This window comes from Pseudophryne corroboree, chromosome 1 (genome assembly GCF_028390025.1).
Source record: "Pseudophryne corroboree isolate aPseCor3 chromosome 1, aPseCor3.hap2, whole genome shotgun sequence".
Taxonomy (NCBI): Eukaryota; Metazoa; Chordata; class Amphibia; order Anura; family Myobatrachidae; genus Pseudophryne; species Pseudophryne corroboree.
The window spans coordinates 173,676,014-173,702,087 of NC_086444.1; the positions used below are offsets into that span (position 1 = coordinate 173,676,014).

Sequence of the window (26,074 nt, forward strand, 5' to 3'; positions counted from 1 at the left end):
TTAGTCCCACGGACAACAGGTGTCTCCCCGGGTGCCTGACTTAAACAAACCACCTCACCATCAGAATCCTCCTTGTCAATTTCCTCCCCAGCGCCAGCAACACCCATATCCTCATCCTGGTGTACTTCAACAGTGACATCTTCAATTTGACTATCAGGAACTGGACTGTGGGTGCTCCTTCCAGCACTTGCAGGGGGCGTGCAAATGGTGGAAGGCGCAAGCTCTTCCCGTCCAGTGTTGGGAAGGTCAGGCATCGCAACCGACACAATTGGACTCTCCTTGGAGATTTATGATTTAGAACAGTGGTTCTCAAACTTGGTCCTCAGGACCCCACACAGTGCATGTTTTGCAGGTAACCCAGCAGGTGTACAGGTGTATTAATTACTCACTGACACATTTTTAAAAGTCCACAGGTGGAGCTAATTATTTCACTTGTGATTCTGTGAGGAGACCTGCAAAACATGCACTGTGTGGGGTCCTGAGGACCGAGTTTGAGAACCTGTGATTTAGAAGAACGCACAGTTCTTTGCTGTGCTTTTGCCAGCTTAAGTCTTTTCATTTTTCTAGCGAGAGGATGAGTGCTTCCATCCTCATGTGAATCTGAATCACTAGCCATGAACATAGGCCAGGGCCTCAGCCATTCCTTGCCACTCCGTGTCGTAAATGGCATATTGGCAAGTTTACGCTTCTCATCGGACGCTTTCAATTTTGATTTTTGGGTCATTTTACTGAACTTTTGTTTTTTGGATTTTACATGCTCTCTACTATGACATTGGGCATCGGCCTTGGCAGACGACGTTGATGGCATTTCATCGTCTCGGCCATGACTAGTGGCAGCAGCTTCAGCACGAGGTGGAAGTGGATCTTGATCTTTCCCTATTTTAACCTCCACATTTTTGTTCTCCATTTTTTAATGTGTGGAATTATATGCCAGTATCAATAGCAATGGCCTACTACTATATATACTGCGCACAACTAAAATGCACCACAGGTATAGAATGTAGATGGATAGTTTACTTAATGACGACACAGAGGTAGGTACAGCAGTGGCCTTCCGTACCATACTGCTATATATAGTATACTGGTGGTCACTGTGTCAGCAAACTGCAAACCTAAAATGCACCACAGGTATAGAATGTAGATGGATAGTATACTTCATGACGACACAGAGGTAGGTACAGCAGTGGCCTTCCGTACCGTACTGCTATATATAGTATACTGGTGGTCACTGTGTCAGCAAACTGCAAAACTAAAATGCTCCACAGGTATAGAATGTAGATGGATAGTATACTTAATGACAACACAGAGGTAGGTACAGCAGTGGCTTTCTGTACCGTACTGCTATATATACTGGTGGTCACTGTGTCAGCTAACTGCAAAACTAAAATGCACCACAGGTATAGAATGTAGATGGATAGTTTACTTAATGACGACACAGAGGTAGGTACAGCAGTGGCCTTCCGTACCATACTGCTATATATAGTATACTGGTGGTCACTGTGTCAGCAAACTGCAAAACTAAAATCCACCACAGGTATAGAATGTAGATGGATAGTATACTTAATGACGACACAGAGGTAGGTACAGCAGTGGCCTTCCGTACCGTACTGCTATATATAGTATACTGGTGGTCACTGTGTCAGCAAACTGCAAAACTAAAATGCACCACAGGTATTGAATGTAGATGGATAGTATACTTAATGACGACACAGAGGTAGGTACAGCAGCGGCCTTCCGGACCGTACTGCTATATATACTGGTGGTCACTGTGTCCGCAAACTGCAAAACTAAAATGCACCACAGGTATAGAATGTAGATGGATAGTATACTTAATGACGACACAGAGGTAGGTACAGCAGTGGCCTATCGTACCGTACTGCTATATATACTGGTGGTCACTGTGTCAGCAAACTGCACAACTGAAATGCACCACAGGTATAGAATCTAGATGGATAGTATACTTGACAACACAGAGGTAGGTACAGCAGTGGCCTTCCGTACCGTACTGCTATATATACTGGTGGTCACTGTGTCAGCAAACTGCACAACTGAAATGCACCACAGGTATAGAATCTAGATGGATAGTATACTTGACGACACATAGGTAGGTACAGCAGTGGCCTACTGTACCGTAATGCTATATATTATATACTGGTGGTCACTGGTCAGCAAAACTCTGCACTGTACTCCTCCTATATAATATTATACTGGTGGTCCCCAGTCCCCACAATAAAGCAGCACACTGAGCACAGATATGGAGTGTTTTTTAGGCAGACAACGTATACTGGTGGTCACTGTCAGCAAAACTCTGCACTGTACTCCTGCTATATAATACAGCTGCTCCCCAGTCCCCACAATTAAGCAGTGTGAGTACAGATATATGCAGCACACTGAGCACAGAAATGGAGCGTTTTTTTCAGGCAGAGAACGGATAAAACTGGTGGTCACTGATCAGCAAAACTCTGCACTGTACTCCTATATTATACAGCTGCTCCCCAGTCCTACCCACAATTAAGCAATAAAGCACAATCAAGTTCAACAATAACGGAGAGGACGCCAGCCACGTCCTCTTCCTAACATTTCCAATGCACGAGTGAAAATGGCGGCGACGCGCGGCTGCTTATATAGAATCCGAATCTCGCGAGAATCCGACAGCGGGATGATGACGTTAGGGCGCGCTCGGGTTAACCGAGCCATACGGGAGAATCTGAGTATGGCTCGGACCCGTGTAAAAAGGGTGAAGTTCGGGGGGGTTCGGTTTCCGAGAAACCGAACCCGCTCATCACTACTAACTTTTCTCTAATAATCCGCTCACATAATACCTAATACACTAGGATAATTATCTGTATTATAAGTACACACAGTGACATTTTGAGCTGCTTATAAATTTAAAGAGTTCCTAGTTGCATGAATCACACGACTTCCTCTGTCATTGGATGACATTTTATGTAATGTATTTACCTTATGTGTTAACTTGAAAGCTACGACAGCAATGAAAACTTTCTATCCTCCTCCTTATGTGGGCTATGCATACACTTAATAAACGTAATACACAAAGGGCCTGAATCTGAGTCATACGCAATGACTATATATTGGCTAAAAAGTCGCACAGTGCATGCTCTGACGGTGAGGCGCAGTTGCGATTGAGACACTTGGAGCGATTCATATTTGTTTGGTGTGCCCAATATAATGGGTGCCCATCAGAGCTGTTCAGGTGTTGCTCCGGATAGTATGCCAATTACTTTTTTAGCAACCAAATGCATCGGTTTTATAAGTGCAATGCAACTAAAGGCCTGTATTCACGGGCCGATGTGGGAGAGATGTGTGCTGAGCGAACCGGATGGGGGTGGGGGGGGGTGCCGTGCGTGCTGCGTGCTCATTTCACCCATTGAGTGAAGTGAGCGACCTGCTAGACTGGCCAATCTAGCAGCAGCGATAGCGATACGCTGGGCTGCTCATTGCTATCGCTGTAGGGGGTACACACGGAGCGATCATGCTTTAAATCTAAGCAATCTAGTCAGATTGCTTAGATTATCGCTCCGTGAGTAGTAAAGCTCGGCTTGTAGTGCCCACAATGCAAAAAGTCAAAACTTTTTTTTGCACATTTCTGCTCGCCACCTCGGGAGGCTGCAAGCAAAAATGGCGGTGATTGCGCACGAACGGCAGAACAAATGGCTGGAGCATAAGAAATAATTAACTCTCCCCCACAGTATAGGAAATGTATTGGAAATATTCTGAGAGTTACTGGGTGGTGTTTGGAAGGTGGCTGTTCAGGCACACCGAGATGGTCTGTCTTATGGGTGCCTTATGGTACTGTCCCATGCATGACACTGAACTGGTTGCAAACTCTGCTTAATCTCTTACGTTATTGGTCATACTGTGACCGAGAATCTGCATCTTGCAAGCATTTATGGTGTGATCAGTAGTCGCACCTCAGAATGCTCAAAGTGGGCCTCTCAAGCCTTGCATATCAGCCGCAGACTTGTGCGCAGGTTAAGGGCTCATACTAGAATTAGTGTAAAGTCGCAACAGTGAGCGACTCAGACTCCGCCCCCAATATTCTGGCTTGATTTCCTTATTGCATTTTCAGTTCTGATCTGAGTAGATTTAGTAAGTGACAAATTTGTGTTGGCTTTAGTCTGTTCTTGAACAGTTTTCAAACCTGAAATTAAAAATAAATGTTTAGTTCTCAAAAGTAACCAAATTTTTATGCCAAAAGTCACTCAAAAATATTTTTCTTAAGTTTAAAAGTATTTTTAAAAAAAACCAAATTTTTAAAATATTGTCTTGAAAAATACGCCTAAGGAGTGTCTCGCACCCATCCAGTGTCTATAGGTCCTCATGGTAGAATTGCCTCCCACAACCTAGTGGACATATATACCTAGTAGCATAATTCTCCTGGTCTGACACATCTTCTTGGTCCGACGCGTCCACCTCGTCCTCCTAACACGACGTGTCCTGCTGGTCCTCGTACTCTTGGTTCGACACATCCTTCTCATCCTCCTGGTCCTCGTCCTCTTGGCTCCACGCGTCCTGCTGGTCCTCGTACTCTTGGTTTGACGCATCCTCATCCTCCTGGTCCACGTCCTCTTGGGCCCGACGCATTCTCATCCTCTTGGGCCCGACGCGTTCTCCAGGCCCTGGTCCTCTTGGTCTGACGCATCCTCCTCTTGGTCCGATGCGTCCTCCTGGTCCGAGTCCTCTCGGTCCCCGACGCGTCGTCCTCCTGGTCCGCGTCCTCTCGGTCCCCGACGCGTCGTCCTCCTGGTCCGCGACGCGTCGTCCTCCTGGTCCGCGTCCTCTCGGTCCCCGACGCGTCGTCCTCCTGGTCCGCGTCCTCTCGGTCCCCGACGCATCGTCCTCCTGGTCCGCGTCCTCCCGGTCCTTTTGGTCCAATGTGTCTTCCCTCATCGTCCTCTTGGTCCGACGCATTCTCATCCTCTTGGTCCGACACGTTCTGGTCCTTGTCCTCTTGGGCTGACGCGTTCTGGTCCTTGTCCTCTTGGGCTGACGCGTTCTGGTACTTGTCCTCTTGGGCTGACGCGTTCTCCTCCAGGCCCTCGTCCTCTTGGTCTGATGCGTCCTCCTCTTGGTCCGATGCGTCCTCCTTCTCTTGGTCCGATGCTTCCTCATCCTGGTCTGCGTCCTCTGTCCCACGCGTCCTCCTCCAGGCCCGCATCCTCTCGGTCCCACGCGTCCTCCTCCGGGCCCGCGTCCTCTCGGCCCCTCGTCCTCTCGGCCCCTCGCGTCCTCCTCCGGGCCCGCGTCCTCTCGGCCCCTCGCGTCCTCCTCCGGGCCCGCGTCCTCTCGGCCCCTCGCGTCCTCCTCCGGGCCCGCGTCCTCTCGGCCCCTCGCGTCCTCCTCCGGGCCCGCGTCCTCTCGGCCCCTCGCGTCCTCCTCCGGGCCCGCGTCCTCTCGGCCCCTCGCGTCCTCCTCCGGGCCCGCGTCCTCTTGGTCCCCGACGCGCCCTCCTCCGGGCCCGCGTCCTCTCGGTCCCCGATGTGTCGTCCTCCTCCGGGCCCGCGTCCTCTCGGTCCCCGACGTGTCGTCCTCCGGGCCCGCGTCCTCTCGGTCCCCGACACATCGTCGTCCTGGTCCGCATCCTCTCGGTACCAAACGCGTCGTCGTCCTGGTCCGCGTCGCGTCGTCCTCCTGGCCCCATCCTCTCGGTCCCCGATGCATCGTCGTCCTGGTCCTCGTCCTCTCGGTTCCGACACGTCCTCCTGGTCCTTGGTCCTCGTTCTCTTGGCCCGATGCGTCCTCCTGGTCCTCTGTCCTCGTTCTCTTGGTCCGACACGTCCTCCTCCAGGCCCTCGTCCTCTTGGTCCAACTCGTCCTCCCTGTCCTTGGCTTCCTGGTCCTCTACTTCCTGGTCCTCTGCTTCCTGGTCCTCTGCTTCCTGGTCCTCTGCTTCCTGGTCCTCATCCTCCCGGTCCTTTTGGTCCGATGTGTCTTCCCTCATCGTCCTCTTGGTCCTCGTCCTCCTTCTGGTCCTCGTCCTCTCGGTCCCACGCATCGTCCTCCTGGTCCTCGTCCTCTTGGACCGACGCATTCTCATCCTCTTGGTCCGACGCGTTCTGGTCCTTGTCCTCTTGGGCTGACGCGTTCTCCTCCAGGCCCTCGTCCTCTTGGTCTGATGCGTCCTCCTGGTCCTCGTTCTCTCGGTCCCACGCGTCCTCCTGGTCTGCGTCCTCCTGGTCTGCGTCCTCCTCCTGGTCCTCGTCCTCTCTGTTCCACCCGTCGTCCTCTCTGTTCCACCCGTCGTCCTCCTGGTCCTCGTCCTCTCTGTTCCACCCGTCCTCCTCCTGGTCCTCGTCCTCTTGGTCCCACGCGTCCTCCTCCTGGTCCTCGTCCTCTTGGTCCCACGCGTCCTCCACCTGGTCCTCGTCCTCTCGGTCCCACGCGTCCTGCTCTTTGTCCCACGAGTCCGTCCGGTTCTCATCCTCTTGGTCTTGGTTGCGTCCTCCTCCTGGTCTTCGTCCTTATGGCCCAACGCATCCTCCTCCTGGTCCTCTTGGTCTGATGCATCCTTGTCCTCCTGGTCCTCGTCCTCTTGGTCAGACGCATTTTCCTCCTGGTCCTCGTCCTCATCTTTATGGTGCCACGCGTCGTCCTGGTCCTCGTCCTCATCTTCTTGGTGCCACGCGTCGTCCTGGTCCTCGTCCCCATCTTCTTGGTGCCACGCGTCGTCCTCCGGTCCTCGTACTCTTTGTTCCACGAGTCCTTCCTTCATACTCTTGGTCTTGGACACGTTCTCCTCCTTGGCCCGGACGACGCGTCCTCCTCCTGGTCCTCGTCCTCTTGGACCGACGCGTCCTCCTACTGGTCCTCGTCCTCTTGGCCCGACCCGTCCTCGTCCTCTTGGCCCGACCCGTCCTCTTGGCCCGACCCGTCCTCGTCCTCTTGGCCCGACCCGTCCTCGTCCTCTTGGCCCGACCCGTCCTCGTCCTCTTGGCCCGACCCGTCCTCGTCCTCTTGGCCCGACCCGTCCTCGTCCTCTTGGCCCGACCCGTCCTCGTCCTCTTGGCCCGACCCGTCCTCTTGGCCCGACCCGTCCTCGTCCTCTTCCTCTAGATCCGACGCGTCCTCCCAGTCTGCGTTCTCTGTTCCTTGTCACTGGTCCTTTTGTTCCGACGCGTTCCCCTGGTGCTTGTCATCTCGGTCCGATGCGTCCCTCGGTCCTCGTCTTTGTGGTCCGACGCGTTCCCCTGGTGCTTGTCATCTCGGTCCGATGCGTCCCTCGGTCCTCGTCTTTGTGGTCCGACGAGTCCTCTTGGCCCAACTTGTCTTACTGGTCTTCATCCTCTTGTTCCTTGTCCTCTTGGCCTGATGCGTCCTCCTGGTCTGACGGGTCCTTGTCCTCCTGGCCCGACGCGTCCACGTCCTCCTGGCCCGACGCGTCCACGTCCTCCTGGCCCGACGCGTCCACGTCCTCCTGGCCCGACGCGTCCACGTCCTCCTGGCCCGACGCGTCCACGTCCTCCTGGCCCGACGCGTCCACGTCCTCCTGGCCCGACGCGTCCACGTCCTCCTGGTTCCGACGCGTCCACGTCCTCCTGGTTCCGACGCGTCCACGTCCTGGTTCCGAAGCGTCCTGGTTCCGAAGCGTCCTCGTCGTCCTGGTTCCGAAGCGTCCTCGTCCTCCTGGCCCGAATCCTCTAGGTCCAATGCGTCCTCCCAGTCTGCGTTTTCTGTTCCTTGTCATTGGTCCTTTTGATCCGACGCGTTCCCCTGGTCCTAGTTATCTGGTGCTTGTCATCTCGGTCCTTATCCTCTTGGTCCGACGCGTCCCCCGGTCCTCGTCTTTGTGGTCCGACGAGTTCTTTTGGCCCGACTTGTCTTACTGGTCTTCGTCCTCTTGGTCCTTGTCCTCTTGGTCCTTGTCCTCTTGGTCCTTGTCCTCTTGGCCTGATGCGTCCTCCTGGTCCGATGCGTCCTCGTCCTCCTGGTCCGATGCGTCCTCGTCCTCCTGGTCCGATGCGTCCTCGTCCTCCTGGTCCGATGCGTCCTCGTCCTCCTGGTCCGATGCGTCCTCGTCCTCTTGGCCCGATGCGTCCTCGTCCTCTTGGCCCGATGCGTCCTCGTCCTCTTGGCCCGACCCGTCCTCGTCCTCTTGACCCGTCCTCGTCCTCTTGGCCCGACCCGTCCTCGTCCTCTTGGCCCGACCCGTCCTCTTGGCCCGACCCGTCCTCTTGGCCCGACCCGTCCTCTTGGCCCGACCCGTCCTCGTCCTCTTGGCCCGACCCGTCCTCGTCCTCTTGGCCCGACCCGTCCTCGTCCTCTTGGCCCGACCCGTCCTCCCAGTCTGCGTTCTCTGTTCCTTGTCACTGGTCCTTTTGTTCCGACGCGTTCCCCTGGTGCTTGTCATCTCGGTCCGATGCGTCCCTCGGTCCTCGTCTTTGTGGTCCAATGCGTTCCCCTGGTGCTTGTCATCTCGGTCCGATGCGTCCCTCGGTCCTCGTCTTTGTGGTCCGACGAATCCTCTTGGCCCAACTTGTCTTATTGGTCTTCGTCCTCTTGGTCCTTGTCCTCTTGGCCTGATGCGTCCTCCTGGTCTGACGGGTCCTTGTCCTTCTGGTCCGACGCGTCCACGTCCTCCTGGTTCCGAAGCGTCCACGTCCTCCTGGTTCCGAAGCGTCCACGTCCTCCTGGTTCCGAAGCGTCCTCGTCCTCCTGGTTCCGAAGCGTCCTCGTCCTCCTGGCCCGAATCCTCTAGGTCCAATGCGTCCTCCCGGTCTGCGTTTTCTGTTCCTTGTCATTGGTCCTTTTGATCCGACGCGTTCCCCTGGTCCTCGTTATCTGGTGCATGTCATCTCGGTCCTTATCCTCTTGGTCTGACGCGTCCCCCGGTCCTCGTCTTTGTGGTCCGACGAGTTCTCTTGGCCCGACTTATCTTACTGGTCTTCGTCCTCTTGGTCCTTGTCCTCTTGGCCTGATGCGTCCTCCTGGTCTGACGCGTCCTCGTCCTCCTGGTCTGACGGGTCCTTGTCCTTCTGGCCCGACGCGTCCTCGTCGTCCTGGTTCCGAAGCGTCCACGTCCTCCTGGTTCCGAAGCGTCCACGTCCTCCTGGTTCCGAAGCGTCCACGTCCTCCTGGTTCCGAAGCGTCCTCGTCCTCCTGGTTCCGAAGCGTCCTCGTCCTCCTGGCCCGACGCGTCCTCGTCCTCCTGGCCCGACGCGTCCTCGTCCTCCTGGCCCGAATCCTCTAGGTCCAATGCGTCCTCCCGGTCTGCGTTTTCTGTTCCTTGTCATTGGTCCTTTTGATCCGACGCGTTCCCCTGGTCCTCGTTATCTGGTGCATGTCATCTCGGTCCTTTATCCTCTTGGTCTGACGCGTCCCCCGGTCCTCGTCTTTGTGGTCCGACGAGTTCTCTTGGCCCGACTTGTCTTCGTCCTCTTGGTACTTGTCCTCTTGGCCTGATGCGTCGTCCTGGTCCGACGCGTCCTGGTCCGACGCGTCCTCGTCCTCCTGGTACCGACGTGTCCTCGTCCTCCTGGTACCGACGCGTCCTCGTCCTCCTGGTACCGACGCGTCCTCGTCGTCCTGGTCCGACGCGTCGTCCTGGTCTAGTTATGGCACTCACCTACCTCAGTAGTAATTAGATATTTTTTTTAATTAAACATTATATTCGTCATGAAACGGAAATACCACATTCATTCCTACCCCTTTTAGGCTCTGCAGAGCAGCTATGGAAATTGTAGTCCATTGTAATGTAGAAGTTTGTTTAATGATAAACAGATAAATAAATAAAAAACTAACCAGATAACTTAAAATAGTAAAACATTATAGTTAATAAAAGTTGTCAAAAGCCGCAAGCACAGCAAGCGACCAGACCTGTACAAAGATGTGGGGAATGTGATTGAGGTGAGTGAATGAAGGCGCTAGCTACAGTCCATAATGCAGGGCACACTTCCTATGAAGACCACACCCCACAGAACTGGTCATGTCTCCCCCCCCCCCACACACACACACTCATCACTAGTCACACAATAGTCTCTTCAGAAACTTCAGTTCTAGGCTCATGTGGACCTTAATCTGGCACTGATTGCGTGCTATCTTAAAGATAGGAGCCACCGATAATGACGGGTGCATAGCATTCCTTTCATTTGCCCACATCTTTCTTAATGCATGGGTGAGAAGCTGTACACTTCTCCCCCATAACACGAGTTAGTACATATGCCCCACAGCCTGTAAGCTGACAGGAGCTGATTGGTTGGTACTTTCTCTTTCCACTTTATCTCTGATACATACTGTATGCCTCCTAGTTGTATAAAGTAACTGGAGCTGTTTTGCTGTCTTGATGTTTGGATGGAACACAGTACTGCTATATATTCTGCCTGTGTTTCACTTGTTTAAGCAAATTTAAAATATGTATATTTCTCTGACGTCCTAAGTGGATGCTGGGACTCCGTGGGGAATAGCGGCTCCGCAGGAGACTGGGCACAACTATAAAGAAAGCTTTAGACTACTGGTGTGCACTGGCTCCTCCCACTACGACCCTCCTCCAGACTTCAGTTAGAATCTTGTGCCCGGCTGAGCTGGATGCACACTAGGGTCTCTCCTGAGTTCCTAGAAAGAAAGTATATTTAGGTTTTTTATTTTACAGTGAGATCTGCTGGCAACAGACTCACTGCAGCGAGGGACTAAGGGGAGAAGAAGCGAACCTACCTAACAGGTGGTAGTTTGGGCTTCTTAGGCTACTGGACACCATTAGCTCCAGAGGGATCGACCGCAGGACCCGACCTTGGTGTTCGTTCCCGGAGCCGCGCTGCCGTCCCCCTTACAGAGCCAGAAGCATGAAGAGGTCCGGAAAATCGGCGGCAGAAGACTTCGGTCTTCACCAAGGTAGCGCACAGCACTGCAGCTGTGCGCCATTGCTCCTCATGTACACCTCACACTCCGGTCACTGATGGGTGCAGGGCGCTGGGGGGGGCGCCCTGAGGGCAATATAAGACACCTTGGCTGGCAAATCTACATCATATATAGTCCTAGAGGCTATATAGATGTAAAAATACCCCTGCCAGTATTCCAGAAAAAGCGGGAGAAGTCCGCCGGAAAAGGGGCGGGCCATCTCCCTCAGCACACTGGCGCCATTTTTCCCTCACAGCTCCGCTGGAAGGAAGCTCCCTGGCTCTCCCCTGCAGTCTGAAACCTACAGAAGGGTAAAAAAGAGAGGGGGGGCACTAAATTTAGGCGCAGGATATATATATATATATATATATATATATATATATATATATAATATAGCAGCTATAAGGGAAAACACTAATTTATAGTGGGATCCCTGTGTTATATAGCGCTCTGGTGTGTGCTGGCATACTCTGTCTCCCCAAAGGGCTTTGTGGGGTCCTGTCCTCTGTCAGAGCATTCCCTGTGTGTTTGCGGTGTGTCGGTACGGCTGTGTTGACATGTTTGATGAGGAGGCTTATGTGGAGGCGGAGCAGATGCCTGTAAATGTGATGTCACCCCCTGCGGGGTCGACACCTGAGTGGATGGTGCTGTGGAAGGAATTACGCGACAGTGTCGACTCCTTGCATAAAAGGTTTGACGACATACCAAATGTGGGACAGCCGGCTTCTCAGCCTGTGCCTGCCCAGGCGTCTCAAAAGCCATCAGGGGCTCTAAAACGCCCGCTACCTCAGATGGCAGACACAGATCTCGACACGGATACTGACTCCAGTGTCGACGACGATGAGACTAATGTAACTTCCAGTAGGGCCACACGTTACATGATTGAGGCAATGAAAAATGTGTTGCACATTTCTGATGTTACCCCCGGTACCACAAAAAAGGGTATTATGTTTGGAGAAAAAAAACTACCAGTAGCTTTTCCTTCATCTGAGGAGTTAAATGAAGTGTGTGAAGAAGCGTGGGCTTCCCCTGATAAGAAGCTGGTAATTTCTAAGAGGTTACTAATGGTGTACCCTTTCCCGCCAGAGGATAGGTCACGTTGGGAAACATCCCCTAGAGTGGATAAAGCGCTCACACGCTTGTCATAGAAGGTGGCACTACCGTCTCCGGATACGGCCGCCCTGAAGGAATCTGCTGATAGAAAGCAGGAGGCTATCCTGAAATCTATATATACACACACAGGTGTTATACTGAGACCAGCTATTGCTTCAGCATGGATGTGCAGTGCTGCAGCTGCATGGTCAGATTCCCTGTCAGAAAATATTGATACCCTAGACAGGGACACTATATTGCTAACCGTAGAGCATATAAAAGACGCACTTTTATACTTGAGGGATGCACAGAGGGATATTTGCCGGCTGGCATCCAAAATTAGTGCAATGTCCATTTCTGCCAGGAGAGGGTTATGGACTCTGCAGTGGACAGGAGATGCAGATTCCAAAAGGCACATGGAAGTTCTGCCTTATAAGGGTGAGGAGTTGTTCGGGGATGGTCTCTCGGACCTCGTTTCCACAGCAACAGCTGGGAAGTCTACATTTTTACCCCATGTTCCCTCACAGCCAAAGAAAGCACCGTATTATCAGGTACAGTCCTTTCGGCCCAATAGGGGCAAGCGGGTTAGAGGCGCGTCCTTTCTGCCCAGAGGCATAGGTAGGGGAAAAAAGTTGCAGCATACAGCCAGTTCCCAGGAGCAAAAGTCCTCCCCCGCTTCCTCTAAGTCCACAGCATGACGCTGGGGCTCCACAGGCGGAGCCAGGTACGGTGGGGGCCCGTCTCAAATATTTCAGCAATCAGTGGGCTCGCTCACGGGTGGATCCCTGGATTTTTCAGATAGTATCTCAGGGGTACAAGCTGGAATTCGAGACGTCTCCCCCCCGCCGTTTCCTCAAATCTGCCTTGCCAACCACTCCCTTAGGCAGGGAGGCAGTGTTACAGGCAATTCACAAGCTGTATTCACAACAGGTGATAGTAAAGGTACCCCTACTTCAACAAGGACGGGGTTACTATTCCACAATGTTTGTGGTACCGAAACCGGACGGTTCGGTGAGACCCATTTTAAATTTGAAATCCTTGAACACATATATAAAAAAATTCAAGTTCAAGATGGAATCGCTCAGGGCGGTTATTGCAAGCCTGGACGAGGGGGATTACATGGTATCACTGGACATCAAGGATGCTTACCTGCATGTCCCCATTTACCATCCTCACCAGGAGTACCTCAGATTTGTGGTACAGGATTGTCATTACCAATTCCAGACGTTGCCGTTCGGTCTATCCACGGCTCCGAGGGTCTTTACCAAGGTAATGGCCGAAATGATGATACTTCTTCGAAAGAAGGGAGTTTTAATTATCCCGTACTTGGACGATCTCCTGATAAAGGCGAGGTCCAGAGAGCAGTTGTTGGTCGGGGTAGCACTATCTCGGGAGGTGCTACAACAACACGGCTGGATTCTAAACATTCCAAAGTCACAGCTGGTCCCTACGACACGTCTACTGTTCCTGGGGATGGTTCTGGACACAGAACAGAAAAAAGGTGTTTCTCCCGGAGAAGGCCAAGGAGCTGTCATCTCTAGTCAAAGGCCTCCTAAAACCAAAACAGGTGTCGGTGCATCACTGCACGCGGATCCTGGGAAAGATGGTAGCTTCCTACGAAGCGATTTAATTCGGCAGGTTTCATGCAAGAACCTTTCAGTGGGACCTGTTAGACAAGTGGTCCGGATCGCATCTTCAGATGCATCGGCTGATAACCCTGTCTCCAAGGACAAGGGTGTATCTGCTGTGGTGGCTGTAGAGTGCTCATCTTCAAGAAGGCCGCAGATTCGGCATACAGGACTGGGTCCTGGTGACCACGGATGCCAGCCTTCGAGGCTGGGGGGCAGTCACACAGGGAAGAAACTTCCAAGGACTGTGGTCAAGTCAGGAGACTTCCCTGCACATAAATATTCTGGAACTAAGGGCCATTTACAATGCCCAAAGTCAGGCAAAACCCCTGCTTCAAAACCAGCCGGTACTGATCCAGTCAGACAACATCACGGCGGTCGCCCATGTAAACCGACAGGGCGGCACGAGAAGCAGGACGGCAATGGCAGAAGCCACAAGGATTCTCCGATGGGCAGAAAATCACGTGTTAGCACTGTAAGCAGTGTTCATTCTGGGAGTGGACAACTGGGAAGCAGACTTCCTCAGCAGGCACGACCTCCACCCGGGAGAGTGGGGACTTCATCCAGAAGTCTTTCAAATGATTGTAAACCATTGGGAAAGGCCACAGGTGGACATGATGGCGTCCCGCCTAAACAAAAAGCTAGAAAAGTATTGCGCCAGGTCAAGAGACCCGCAGGCGATAGCTGTGGACGCTCTAGTGACACCGTGGGTGTACCGGTCGGTTTATGTGTTCCCTCCTCTTCCTCTCATACCAAAGGTACTGAGGATAATACGGAGAAGAGGAGTAAGAACTATACTCATTGTTCCGGATTGGCCAAGAAGAGCTTGGTACCCGGAACTTCAAGAAATTATCTCAGAGGACCCATGGCCTCTACCGCTCAGACAAGACCTGCTGCAGCAGGGGCCCTGTCTGTTCCAAGACTTACCGCGGCTGCGTTTGACGGCATGGCGGTTGAACACCGGATCCTGAAGGAAAAGGGCATTCCGGAGGAAGTCATTCCTACGCTGATTAAAGCTAGGAAAGGAGTAACTGCAAACCATTATCACCGCATTTGGCGAAAATATGTTGCGTGGTGTGAGGCCAGGAAGGCCCCAACGGAGGAATTTCAGCTGGGCCGTTTCCTGCACTTCCTGCAGTCAGGGGTGACTATGGGCCTTAAATTGGGTTCCATTAAGGTACAGATTTCGGCTCTATCGATTTTCTTCCAGAGAGAACTGGCTTCACTACCTGAAGTTCAGACTTTTGTTAAGGGAGTGCTGCATATTCAGCCCCCTTTTGTGCCTCCAGTGGCACCTTGGGATCTCAACGTGGTGTTGGATTTCCTAAAGTCACATTGGTTTGAGCCACTGAAAACCGTGGATTTGAAATATCTCACGTGGAAAGTGGTCATGTTGTTGGCCTTGGCTTCGGCCAGGCGTGTATCAGAATTGGCGGCTTTGTCATGTAAAAGCCCTTATCTGATTTTCCATATGGATAGGGCGGAATTGAGGACTCGTCCCCAGTTTCTCCCTAAAGTGGTATCAGCTTTTCATCTGAACCAACCTATCGTGGTGCCTGCGGCTACAAAAGACTTGGAGGCTTCCAAGTTGTTGGACGTAGTCAGGGCCCTGAAAATATGTTTCCAGGACAGCTGGAGTCAGAAAGACTGACTCGCTCTTTATCCTGTATGCGCCCAACAAGTTGGGTGCACCTGCTTCAAAGCAGACTATTGCTCGCTGGATCTGTAGTACGATTCAGCTTGCACATTCTGCGGCTGGACTGCCGCATCCTAAATCAGTGAAAGCCCATTCCAAGAGGAAGGTGGGCTCTTCTTGGGCGGCTGCCCGAGGGGTCTCGGCTCTTCAACTTTGCCGAGCAGCTACTTGGTCGGGGTCAAACACGTTTGCTAAATTCTACAAGTTTGACACCCTGGCTGAGGAGGACCTAGAGTTTGCCCATTCGGTGCTGCAGAGTCATCCGCACTCTCCCGCCCGTTTGGGAGCTTTGGTATAATCCCCATGGTCCTTACGGAGTCCCAGCATCCACTTAGGACGTCAGAGAAAATAAGAATTTACTCACCGGTAATTCTATTTCTCGTAGTCCGTAGTGGATGCTGGGCGCCCATCCCAAGTGCGGATTGTCTGCAATACTTGTATATAGTTATTGCTTAACTAAAGGGTTATTGTTGAGCCATCTGTTGAGAGGCTCAGTTGTTATCATACTGTTAACTGGGTATTGTATCACGAGTTATACGGTGTGATTGGTGTGGCTGGTATGAGTCTTACCCGGGATTCAAAATCCTTCCTTATTGTGTCAGCTCTTCCGGGCACAGTATCCTAACTGAAGTCTGGAGGAGGGTCATAGTGGGAGGAGCCAGTGCACACCAGTAGTCTAAAGCTTTCTTTATAGTTGTGCCCAGTCTCCTGCGGAGCCGCTATTCCCCATGGTCCTTACGGAGCCCAGCATCCACTACGGACTACGAGAAATAGAATTACCGGTGAGTAAATTCTTATTTTTTTTTACAGGAAAATATATAGGTCATTTGGAAAATATTACATTTACTGAAAGTTTCCTGGGTAGCAAGGACCATGGCGGATTCCTGTTTTTTGCACCTACCTTTCAGGATCTCAGTGGATTACCTGTACCAAATAATCCATTCTTGTGTGGTGTTATCATCCAGAAGATGGAGGTTCCTTGGGCAAAAGTTTTTCCTATGCGTTTAATGTTGAGATTGGGAGCAGAATATAATGGTAAATGTTACTTTTCTATATCCTGTTTTTTTTTGTACTGTTTTAAAAAGAAAGAATGCGCCTTAATGCTTTAACCTAAAGTGAAACAGGGATTTTTGTAGTTTAGGGGGAATGTATTAAAGTGGCATGTTTAGTGCCACTATAACACTTCCTGCTTCACCTCATTACCAAGGTGAAGCAGGAAGCCACTCCGACGAGATGTATTAGCATCTTGTCTGTCGAATCGGGGGAGTGTAAACTCCCCCCTCCTGCGATCCCCACAGAGCACTCAGCACATCAGCTCAGTGCTGTTGCATGGTCTCCCTGCCTGGCCAGCTGAACTGCTATGCGCGAGATCTCGCAAATCACGCAAGATATCCTGCGCAGCCTGGAGTCCGGATATCGATTGCTGCTGTCGATATCGATTGCTGCAGGTGTCGTAGCGGTCAGCGCTGCTGCCCTGGATATTGGTGTTATCTTTTAGATAGCAGCGCCGATATGGACAGGTGTGCTTAGCGCGTACCGCCAGTGTTATACATGTAGGAGAAGCGGTATCGGTGTACATAACATGCGCTGATACCACTTCTCTCCCATAACAATGGAAAATACATTTACCCATTAGTTTGCAATGAATGTCCCTTATTGTCTTTGTAAATAAATGGAGCACAGGCTCTACTATGATCTAGAAAGCCACACGTGCGGAATCCTTGCTGTATTTTTACATTTAACATACTTCACATTCTCTCCATTGATTTAATTTTCAGGTTTATTGTCTAATACCCCTTTAACACCACCAATGCCGGGTCCCACCCGGGAATTGGAAACGGGTCCTTCCCACGTGGGATCCGGCATTGGACGCTGCTGCTGGCTTCCCCGACCCGGCAATATGCTGTGCGGTTCAAAAGCAGCGGGGGGTGGAGGCGGCGCTAGGAGATGAGATCATCTCCGCGCCGCCTCTCCCTGTTGTAGTGAACGGGTTCCGGGTTGAGCACGTTTTCGCTGCCATGACCCAGTATTCAACCCGGGAATAACACTGCTTTATTCCCGGGCTGAATTGCCGGGTCAGGCGACCCGGGATTTCCGACATGGCGCTTTCACACCGCACACTGACCCGCGTTGACCCGGCAATATGCCAGGTCAATACCGGCTTATTTGTGAGGTGTGAAAGGGGTATAAGGCTCAAACAACTTGTTTTTCTTTGTTGGTATGATGTAAAGGTTTAGTGATCCATAAAGAAGGGGATTTTTGCCTCTAGAATGCTCGAAAATGTGTGTTCTAGGAAACAAACATGTATTATGAAAAATAACCTGGTGTCTCTCCAGCCGTTATGGAACTATAGCTCCTAGGCTCTGCTGAGACTTGTAACTGCACAAGAGCTAGGGAGGCCAAGCCTGGTCTGGATGGAAGCTATACTATAATGTTTTTATTCTTTTTGATTCCTCCAGTTTATCCTTGTCCTATAACAAGCCACAGATATCGAAAATCTGTATTTGGGGAGATAGGACACACTATCATTAACTTATTAACGGTAAGTAAATGTATTTACATTTCTCTATCGTCCTAGTGGATGCTGGGGTTCCTGAAAGGACCATGGGGAATAGCGGCTCCGCAGGAGACAGGGCACAAAAAGTAAAGCTTTTTCCGATCAGGTGGTGTGCACTGGCTCCTCCCCCTATGACCCTCCTCCAGACTCCAGTTAGATTTTTGTGCCCGGCCGAGAAGGGTGCAATCTAGGTGGCTCTCCTAAAGAGCTGCTTAGAGAAAGTTTAGCTAGGTTTTTTATTTTACAGTGATTCCTGCTGGCAACAGGATCACTGCAGCGAGGGACTGAGGGGAGAAGGAGTCAACTCACCTGCGTGCAGGATGGATTGGTTTCTTGGCTACTGGACATCAAGCTCCAGAGGGACGATCACAGGTACAGCCTGGATGGTCACCGGAGCCACGCCGCCGGCCCCCTTGCAGATGCTGAAATCAGAAGAGGTCCAGAATCGGCGGCTGAAGACTCCTGCAGTCTTCTAAAGGTAGCGCACAGCACTGCAGCTGTGCGCCATTTTCCTCTCAGCACACTTCACACGGCAGTCACTGAGGGTGCAGGGCGCTGGGAGGGGGGCGCCCTGGGAGGCAAATGAGTACCTATAAAGGCTAAAAATACCTCACATATAGCCCTAGAGGCTATATGGAGATATTTAACCCCTGCCTAATTTTTCTAAATAGCGGGAGACGAGCCCGCCGGAAAAGGGGCGGGGCCTATCTCCTCAGCACACGGCGCCATTTCCTCTCACAGCTCCGCTGGTCAGGACGGCTCCCAAGTCTCTCCCCTGCACTGCACTACAGAAACAGGGTAAAACAGAGAGGGGGGGGCACATTTATGGCGATATTTTGATATAACAAAGCAGCTATAAGGGAGCACTTATTATAAGGCTATCCCTGATATATATATAGCGCTTTTGGTGTGTGCTGGCAAACTCTCCCTCTGTCTCCCCAAAGGGCTAGTGGGTCCTGTCTTCGTTAGGAGCATTCCCTGTGTGTCTGCTGTGTGTCGGTACGTGTGTGTCGACATGTATGAGGACGATATTGGTGTGGAGGCGGAGCAATTGCCAAATATGAGGATGTCACCCCCTAGGGAGTCGACACCAGAATGGATGCCTTTATTTATGGAACTACGGGATAGTGTCAACACGCTAAAGCAGTCGTTTGACGACATGAGACGGCCGGACAATCAATTAGTGCCTGTCCAGGCGACTCAAACACCGTCAGGGGCTGTGAAACGCCCTTTGCCTCAGTCGGTCGACACAGACCCAGACACAGGCGATGACTCCAGTGGTGACGGTGACGAATCAACCGTATTTTCCAGTAGGGCCACACGTTATATGATTTTGGCAATGAAGGAGGCGTTACATTTAGCTGATACTACAGGTACCACTAAACAGGGTATTATGTGGGGTATGAAAAAACTACCTATAGTTTTTCCTGAATCAGAAGAACTAAATGACGTGTGTAATGAAGCGTGGGTTGCCCCTGATAAAAAGCTGATAATTTCAAAGAAATTATTGGCATTATACCCTTTCCCGCCAGAGGTTAGGGAGCGCTGGGAAACACCTCCTAGGGTGGACAAGGCGCTAACACGCTTATCTAAACAAGTGGCGTTACCCTCTCCTGAGACGGCCGCACTTAAAGATCCATCAGATAGGAGGATGGAAAATATCCAAAAAAGTATATACACACATGCAGGTGTTATACTACGACCAGCTGTAGCGACTGCCTGGATGGGCAGTGCGGGGGTAGTTTGGTCAGAATCCCTGATTGAAAATATTGATACCCTGGACAGGGACAATATTTTACTGTCGTTAGAACAAATAAAGGATGCATTTCTTTATATGCGTGATGCACAGAGGGATATATGCACACTGGCATCACGGGTAAGTGCTATGTCCATTTCGGCCAGAAGAGCTTTATGGACGCGACAGTGGACAGGCGATGCGGATTCAAAACGGCATATGGAAGTTTTGCCGTATAAAGGGGAGGAGTTATTTGGAGTCGGTCTATCAGATTTGGTGGCCACGGCTACAGCCGGGAAATCCACCTTTCTACCTCAAGTCACTCCCCAACAGAAAAAGGCACCGACTTTTCAACCGCAGCCCTTTCGTTCCTTTAAAAATAAGAGAGCAAAGGGCTATTCATATCTGCCACGAGGCAAAGGTCGAGGGAAGAGACAGCAACACGCAGCTCCTTCCCAGGATCAGAAGCCCTCCCCGGCTTCTACAAAAGCCTCAGCATGACGCTGGGGCTTCTCAAGCGGACTCGGGGACCGTGGGGGGTCGTCTCAAAAATTACAGCGCGCAGTGGGCTCACTCGCAAGTAGATCCCTGGATCCTGCAGATAATATCTCAGGGATACAGGTTGGAATTAGAGACAGATCCACCTCGCCGTTTCCTGAAGTCTGCTTTACCAACGTCCCCCTCCGAAAGGGAGACGGTGTTGGAAGCCATTCACAAGCTGTACTCTCAGCAGGTGATAGTCAAGGTACCTCTTCTGCAACAAGGGAAGGGGTATTATTCCACTCTTTTTGTGGTACCGAAGCCGGATGGCTCGGTAAGGCCTATTCTAAATCTGAAGTCCTTGAACCTGTACATAAAGAAGTTCAAGTTCAAAATGGAGTCACTCAGAGCAGTGATAGCGAACCTGGAAGAGGGGGACTTTATGGTATCCTTGGACATCAAGGATGCGTATCTCCACGTTCCAATTTACCCCTCACACCAGGGGTACCTCAGGTTCGTCGTACAGAACTGTCACTATCAGTTTCAGACGCTGCCGTTCGGATTGTCCACGGCACCTCGGATCTTTACAAAGGTAATGGCCGAGATGATGATTCTTCTTCGAAGAAAAGGCGTATTAATTATCCCATACTTGGACGATCTCCTAATAAGGGCGAGGTCCAGAGAACAGCTAGAGATGGGATTAGCACTGTCTCAGGAAGTGCTAAAACAGCACGGGTGGATTCTGAATATTCCAAAATCCCAGTTAATGCCGACAACTCATCTGCTGTTCCTAGGGATGATTCTGGACACGGTTCAGAAAAAGGTTTTTCTCCCGGAGGAAAAAGCCAAGGAGTTATCCGAGCTTGTCAGGAACCTCCTAAAACCAGGAAAGGTGTCTGTACATCAATGCACAAGAGTCCTGGGAAAAATGGTGGCTTCTTACGAAGCAATTCCATTCGGCAGATTCCACGCAAGAATTTTCCAAAGGGATCTGTTGAACAAATGGTCAGGGTCGCATCTTCAGATGCACCTGCGGATAACCCTGTCTCCAAGGACAAGGGTGTCTCTTCTGTGGTGGTTGCAGAGTGCTCATCTATTGGAGGGCCGCAGATTCGGCATACAGGATTGGATCCTGGTGACCACGGACGCCAGCCTGAGAGGCTGGGGAGCAGTCACACAAGGAAGAAACTTCCAGGGAGTATGGACGAGCCTGGAAACGTCTCTTCACATAAACATTCTGGAACTAAGAGCAATATACAATGCTCTAAGCCAGGCAGAACCTCTGCTTCAGGGAAAACCGGTGTTGATCCAGTCGGACAACATCACGGCAGTCGCCCATGTGAACAGACAGGGCGGCACAAGAAGCAGGAGTGCAATGGCAGAAGCTGCAAGGATTCTTCGCTGGGCAGAGAATCATGTGATAGCACTGTCAGCAGTGTTCATCCCGGGAGTGGACAACTGGGAAGCAGACTTCCTCAGCAGACACGATCTTCACCCGGGAGAGTGGGGACTTCATCCAGAAGTCTTCCACATGCTGGTAACCCGTTGGGAAAGACCAATGGTGGACATGATGGCGTCTCGCCTCAACAAAAAACTGGACAGGTATTGCGCCAGGTCAAGAGATCCGCAGGCAATAGCTGTGGACGCGCTGGTAACGCCTTGGGTGTACCAGTCGGTGTATGTGTTTCCTCCTCTGCCTCTCATACCAAAAGTATTGAGAATTATACGGCAAAGAGGCGTAAGAACGATACTAGTGGTTCCGGATTGGCCAAGAAGGACTTGGTACCCGGAACTTCAAGAGATGATCACGGAAGATCCGTGGCCTCTACCTCTAAGGAGGGACTTGCTTCAGCAGGGTCCCTGTCTGTTTCAAGACTTACCGCGGCTGCGTTTGACGGCATGGCGGTTGAACGCCGGATCCTAAAGGAAAAAGGCATGCCGGAAGAAGTCATTCCTACTTTGATTAAAGCAAGGAAGGAAGTAACCGTGCAACATTATCACCGAATTTGGCGAAAATATGTTGCGTGGTGCGAAGATCGGAGTGCTCCGACGGAGGAATTTCAACTGGGTCGATTCCTACATTTCCTGCAATCAGGATTGTCAATGGGTCTCAAATTGGGATCTATTAAGGTTCAAATTTCGGCCCTGTCGATTTTCTTTCAAAAAGAATTGGCTTCAGTCCCTGAAGTCCAGATCTTTGTTAAGGGAGTGCTGCATATACAGCCTCCTGTGGTGCCTCCAGTGGCACCGTGGGATCTCAATGTGGTTTTGGATTTCCTAAAATCTCATTGGTTTGAACCACTAAAAAAGGTGGATTTGAAATATCTCACATGGAAAGTGACCATGCTTCTGGCCCTGGCTTCTGCCAGGAGAGTGTCAGAATTGGCAGCTTTATCTTACAAAAGCCCATATCTGATTTTCCATTCGGACAGGGCAGAACTGCGGACTCGTCCGCATTTTCTCCCTAAGGTGGTGTCAGCATTTCATCTGAACCAGCCTATTGTAGTGCCTGCGGCTACAAGTGACTTGGAGGACTCCAAGTTACTGGACGTTGTCAGAGCATTAAAAATATATATTGCAAGGACAGCTGGAGTCAGAAAATCTGACTCGTTGTTTATATTGTATGCACCCAACAAGATGGGTGCTCCGGCGTCTAAGCAGACGATTGCTCGTTGGATCTGTAGCACAATCCAACTTGCACATTCTGTGGCAGGCCTGCCACAGCCTAAATCTGTAAAGGCCCACTCCACAAGGAAGGTGGGCTCATCTTGGGCGGCTGCCCGAGGGGTCTCGGCATTACAACTTTGCCGAGCAGCTACGTGGTCAGGGGAGAACACGTTTGTAAAATTTTACAAATTTGATACTCTGGCTAAGGAGGACCTGGAGTTCTCTCATTCGGTGCTGCAGAGTCATCCGCACTCTCCCGCCCGTTTGGGAGCTTTGGTATAATCCCCATGGTCCTTTCAGGAACCCCAGCATCCACTAGGACGATAGAGAAAATAAGATTTTACTTACCGATAAATCTATTTCTCGGAGTCCGTAGTGGATGCTGGGCGCCCATCCCAAGTGCGGATTATCTGCATAAATTGTACATAGTTATTGTTAACTAATTCGGGTTATTGTTGAAGGAAGCCATCTTTCAGAGGCTCCGCTGTTATCATACTGTTAACTGGGTTTAGATCACAAGTTGTACGGTGTGATTGGTGTGGCTGGTATGAGTCTTACCCGGGATTCCAAATCCTCCCTTATTGTGTACGCTCGTCCGGGCACAGTACCTAACTGGAGTCTGGAGGAGGGTCATAGGGGGAGGAGCCAGTGCACACCACCTGATCGGAAAAAGCTTTACTTTTTGTGCCCTGTCTCCTGCGGAGCCGCTATTCCCCATGGTCCTTTCAGGAACCCCAGCATCCACTACGGACTCCGAGAAATAGATTTATCGGTAAGTAAAATCTTATTTTTTTTGGGGCATACTTTTACTTTACATTGATGGTTATATATGTGCCATAGTGAGAGTGACCTATTTAGTGTACTAATACAACGTGGGTTTTTTTTTTTTATTGTTTTTTTTTAGGACCTTAGAAATTACCAGTATACAATACCGCATGTAGATGGTTTGGTAATTCACATGGAAATGGGAAAAAGCTACATTAAGATACCTTCAAAGCGACATAATGAGGTAAGTTAAACAAATTACTTGGATGTTTTGTCTTCTGTAGCATTGCTTTTGACTCCAAGGGGTATATTTACGAAAGTGAGGGTTTATAGGAGTGAAGATGTTGCCCTTATCTTTTAGAAGGTGCTAAATAAACAAGTAAAATCTGATTGGTTGCTATGGGCAACATCTCCATTTCTATAAACCTGCACTTTAGTAAATATATCCTAAAGAGTTTCCTGCACAACATTGCCTAGCACATAACAGGGAGCGATTCCTTATACTATTTAATGATTAGTATCTAAATTCCCATCGCTTGCTTCCATACTCCTCCTCACCACATTATGGCACTGCCCTTGTCACATGTAGCCCTGTCTTACACCATTACACAACTGGAAACATCACCGACCCTTACGTTATTGATACACTTTACAGTAATTTTTGTGGTGCTGTGATAATTCTACTTTTATGATTGGTTACAAGTGTTGCAACAAATACAAACGTTCTGAATGGACTCAATTACAAAAAAACCCCAACTTTTTATTGTTTTAAGGTCCTTTCAGAATGTTTTTGCTTTCATAAATAAGTCAAGGTTTTCATCTATCTGAAAACAATCCACAAGGGATCACAGCAAATTCTTATTGGACCATGTTTTTCTGAGTAAAATATAAACCTATAATTCCTTTTTTTTATATGCTTTATGACTTTTATAATTTCTAGTCTTCATTCCAGTAAATCTAGTTACAAAATGATGCAAGTGTTTAGCAAGATTATGCTATAGGTTTATATTAATAACTATACTTCTGCAGCGGGGTACACTGGTATTCCACAGGGAATAACATCGGGGTGTAGAGTTGGATCTTGATCCGAGGCACCAACAGGCTAAAGCAGGCCTGGCCAACCTGTGGCTCTCCAGCTGTTGTAAAACTACAAGTCCCATCATGCCTTGCCACAGTTTTGCTATTAGGGAATGCTAAAACTGTGGCAGAGAATGCTGGGATGTGTAGTTTCACAACATCTGGAGAGCCACAGGTTGGCCAGGCCTGGGCTAAAGCTTTGATTGTTTCCAGGATGCCTTGCACCGCCTCCTCTATAGCCCTGCCTCCGGGCACTGGAGCTCAGTTTGTAAGTTGGTGCCTGTAGTGCAGACAGCTAACAGGTGGGGCTGCGCTAGGCAGCCTTAATAGCTTTTTAAGAAGAAAGAAGACTTCAAGGGCCGCAGCACAGGCATGTCAGGCTGACATTCTGTGCTGCGGCTCCATCACCTCCCCCAGCGGCGCTGCATACTCCCGCGCCCTGGTTGCCGGGTACTTGCAGCGGAGGCGCTCTGGTCATCAGGCACACATCACCGCTGCTGCTGCTCTCCTGGATCGCGTGGCCGCACTTCAAGGAGGGAGGGTAAGAGGGTCCCCAAGGTGGGACCTGCCAAAATCGCGGTCCCAGGAGACGGACCGCGCCACTGGCGTGGACACTGTGCCTGTGCAGGGACCCCACTATATCCACCAGGGCAGGGAGCACAGGTCGGTTTTACTAAAATCCGTTTAGTATAGGCTCCATAGTACCCCGTGGTGAAGTCCAGCAGAGGGGATAAGGCGCTAACATGTAGCCCCTCCCCAAACTCCAGGCTCCATCTACAGCATGTGTTCCCGCCCTGGAGCTGCATCTCTCTCTCTCCCCCTCACTCGCCTTTGTCGCCATTTCACTCACTCGCCTTTGGGCGCCATTTCACAGAGCTGCGCTGATCCTGGGACTGCTGGACACTGTCTCCTCTGTAAAGCCGCTTGCCTCATCAGTGCTGTGCATTTACAGGACACTTAAGTATTCTACATGTCGTTTAGACAGCGTTAGTTAAGAACAAGTGCACTACTATGTGAATATTTAGTACAAGTATTCTGTGATATATATCCAGTGTTTACTGTGCATTGTTATATCTGTATACATACATATCTCTATGTAGTATTACTAGTCCAGTGCAGTCTTATTGTTTATAGGTAATAATTTCTGCATTATACCTGTGACTGTGTTTCAGTCACTTCATAATTAAATCCTCTGTTTGTGCTTTGCAATTGCAGTCACATATCTTAGGTTTTTTTTGTCAGGTATTATGTTTGTCTGGCTATATTGTACTGATACGCCCTAAGGCTACATTCCCAATAATGTCTGCTGCACAGGGTGGGAATTCTGCAGACGCTCCTGCATCATGGAGTGCTGACGCCACAGATTTACCCGAGGAAATTATTTCTGCTGAGGGTCCAGGTACTGGGTGTTCTTCACCCCCTAGTCAGCCTGCAGCACCTGTGGCAGATCCACCTTGGGCTGCATTTTCAAATATGCTGACTACGCTTGTAACAAGACTTACGCCCCCTGTGGGACCTCCCGTGCC

General features: G+C 50.6%; 1 protein-coding gene across 3 annotated transcripts in view; it reads left to right on the top strand.

Annotated features, from left to right (window-relative positions):
- The window catches only part of ZFYVE16 (zinc finger FYVE-type containing 16), a 200,088-nt gene that overhangs the window by 78,288 nt on the left and 95,726 nt on the right, over positions 1-26,074 (top strand). For all 3 annotated transcript variants that reach the window (XM_063963906.1, XM_063963908.1, XM_063963907.1), the window contains 3 exons: positions 16,078-16,302; positions 17,727-17,809; positions 23,611-23,715. In XM_063963906.1, coding sequence (XP_063819976.1) covers positions 16,078-16,302; positions 17,727-17,809; positions 23,611-23,715 — 413 coding nt within the window. The remainder of the gene's footprint in view (positions 1-16,077; positions 16,303-17,726; positions 17,810-23,610; positions 23,716-26,074) is intronic.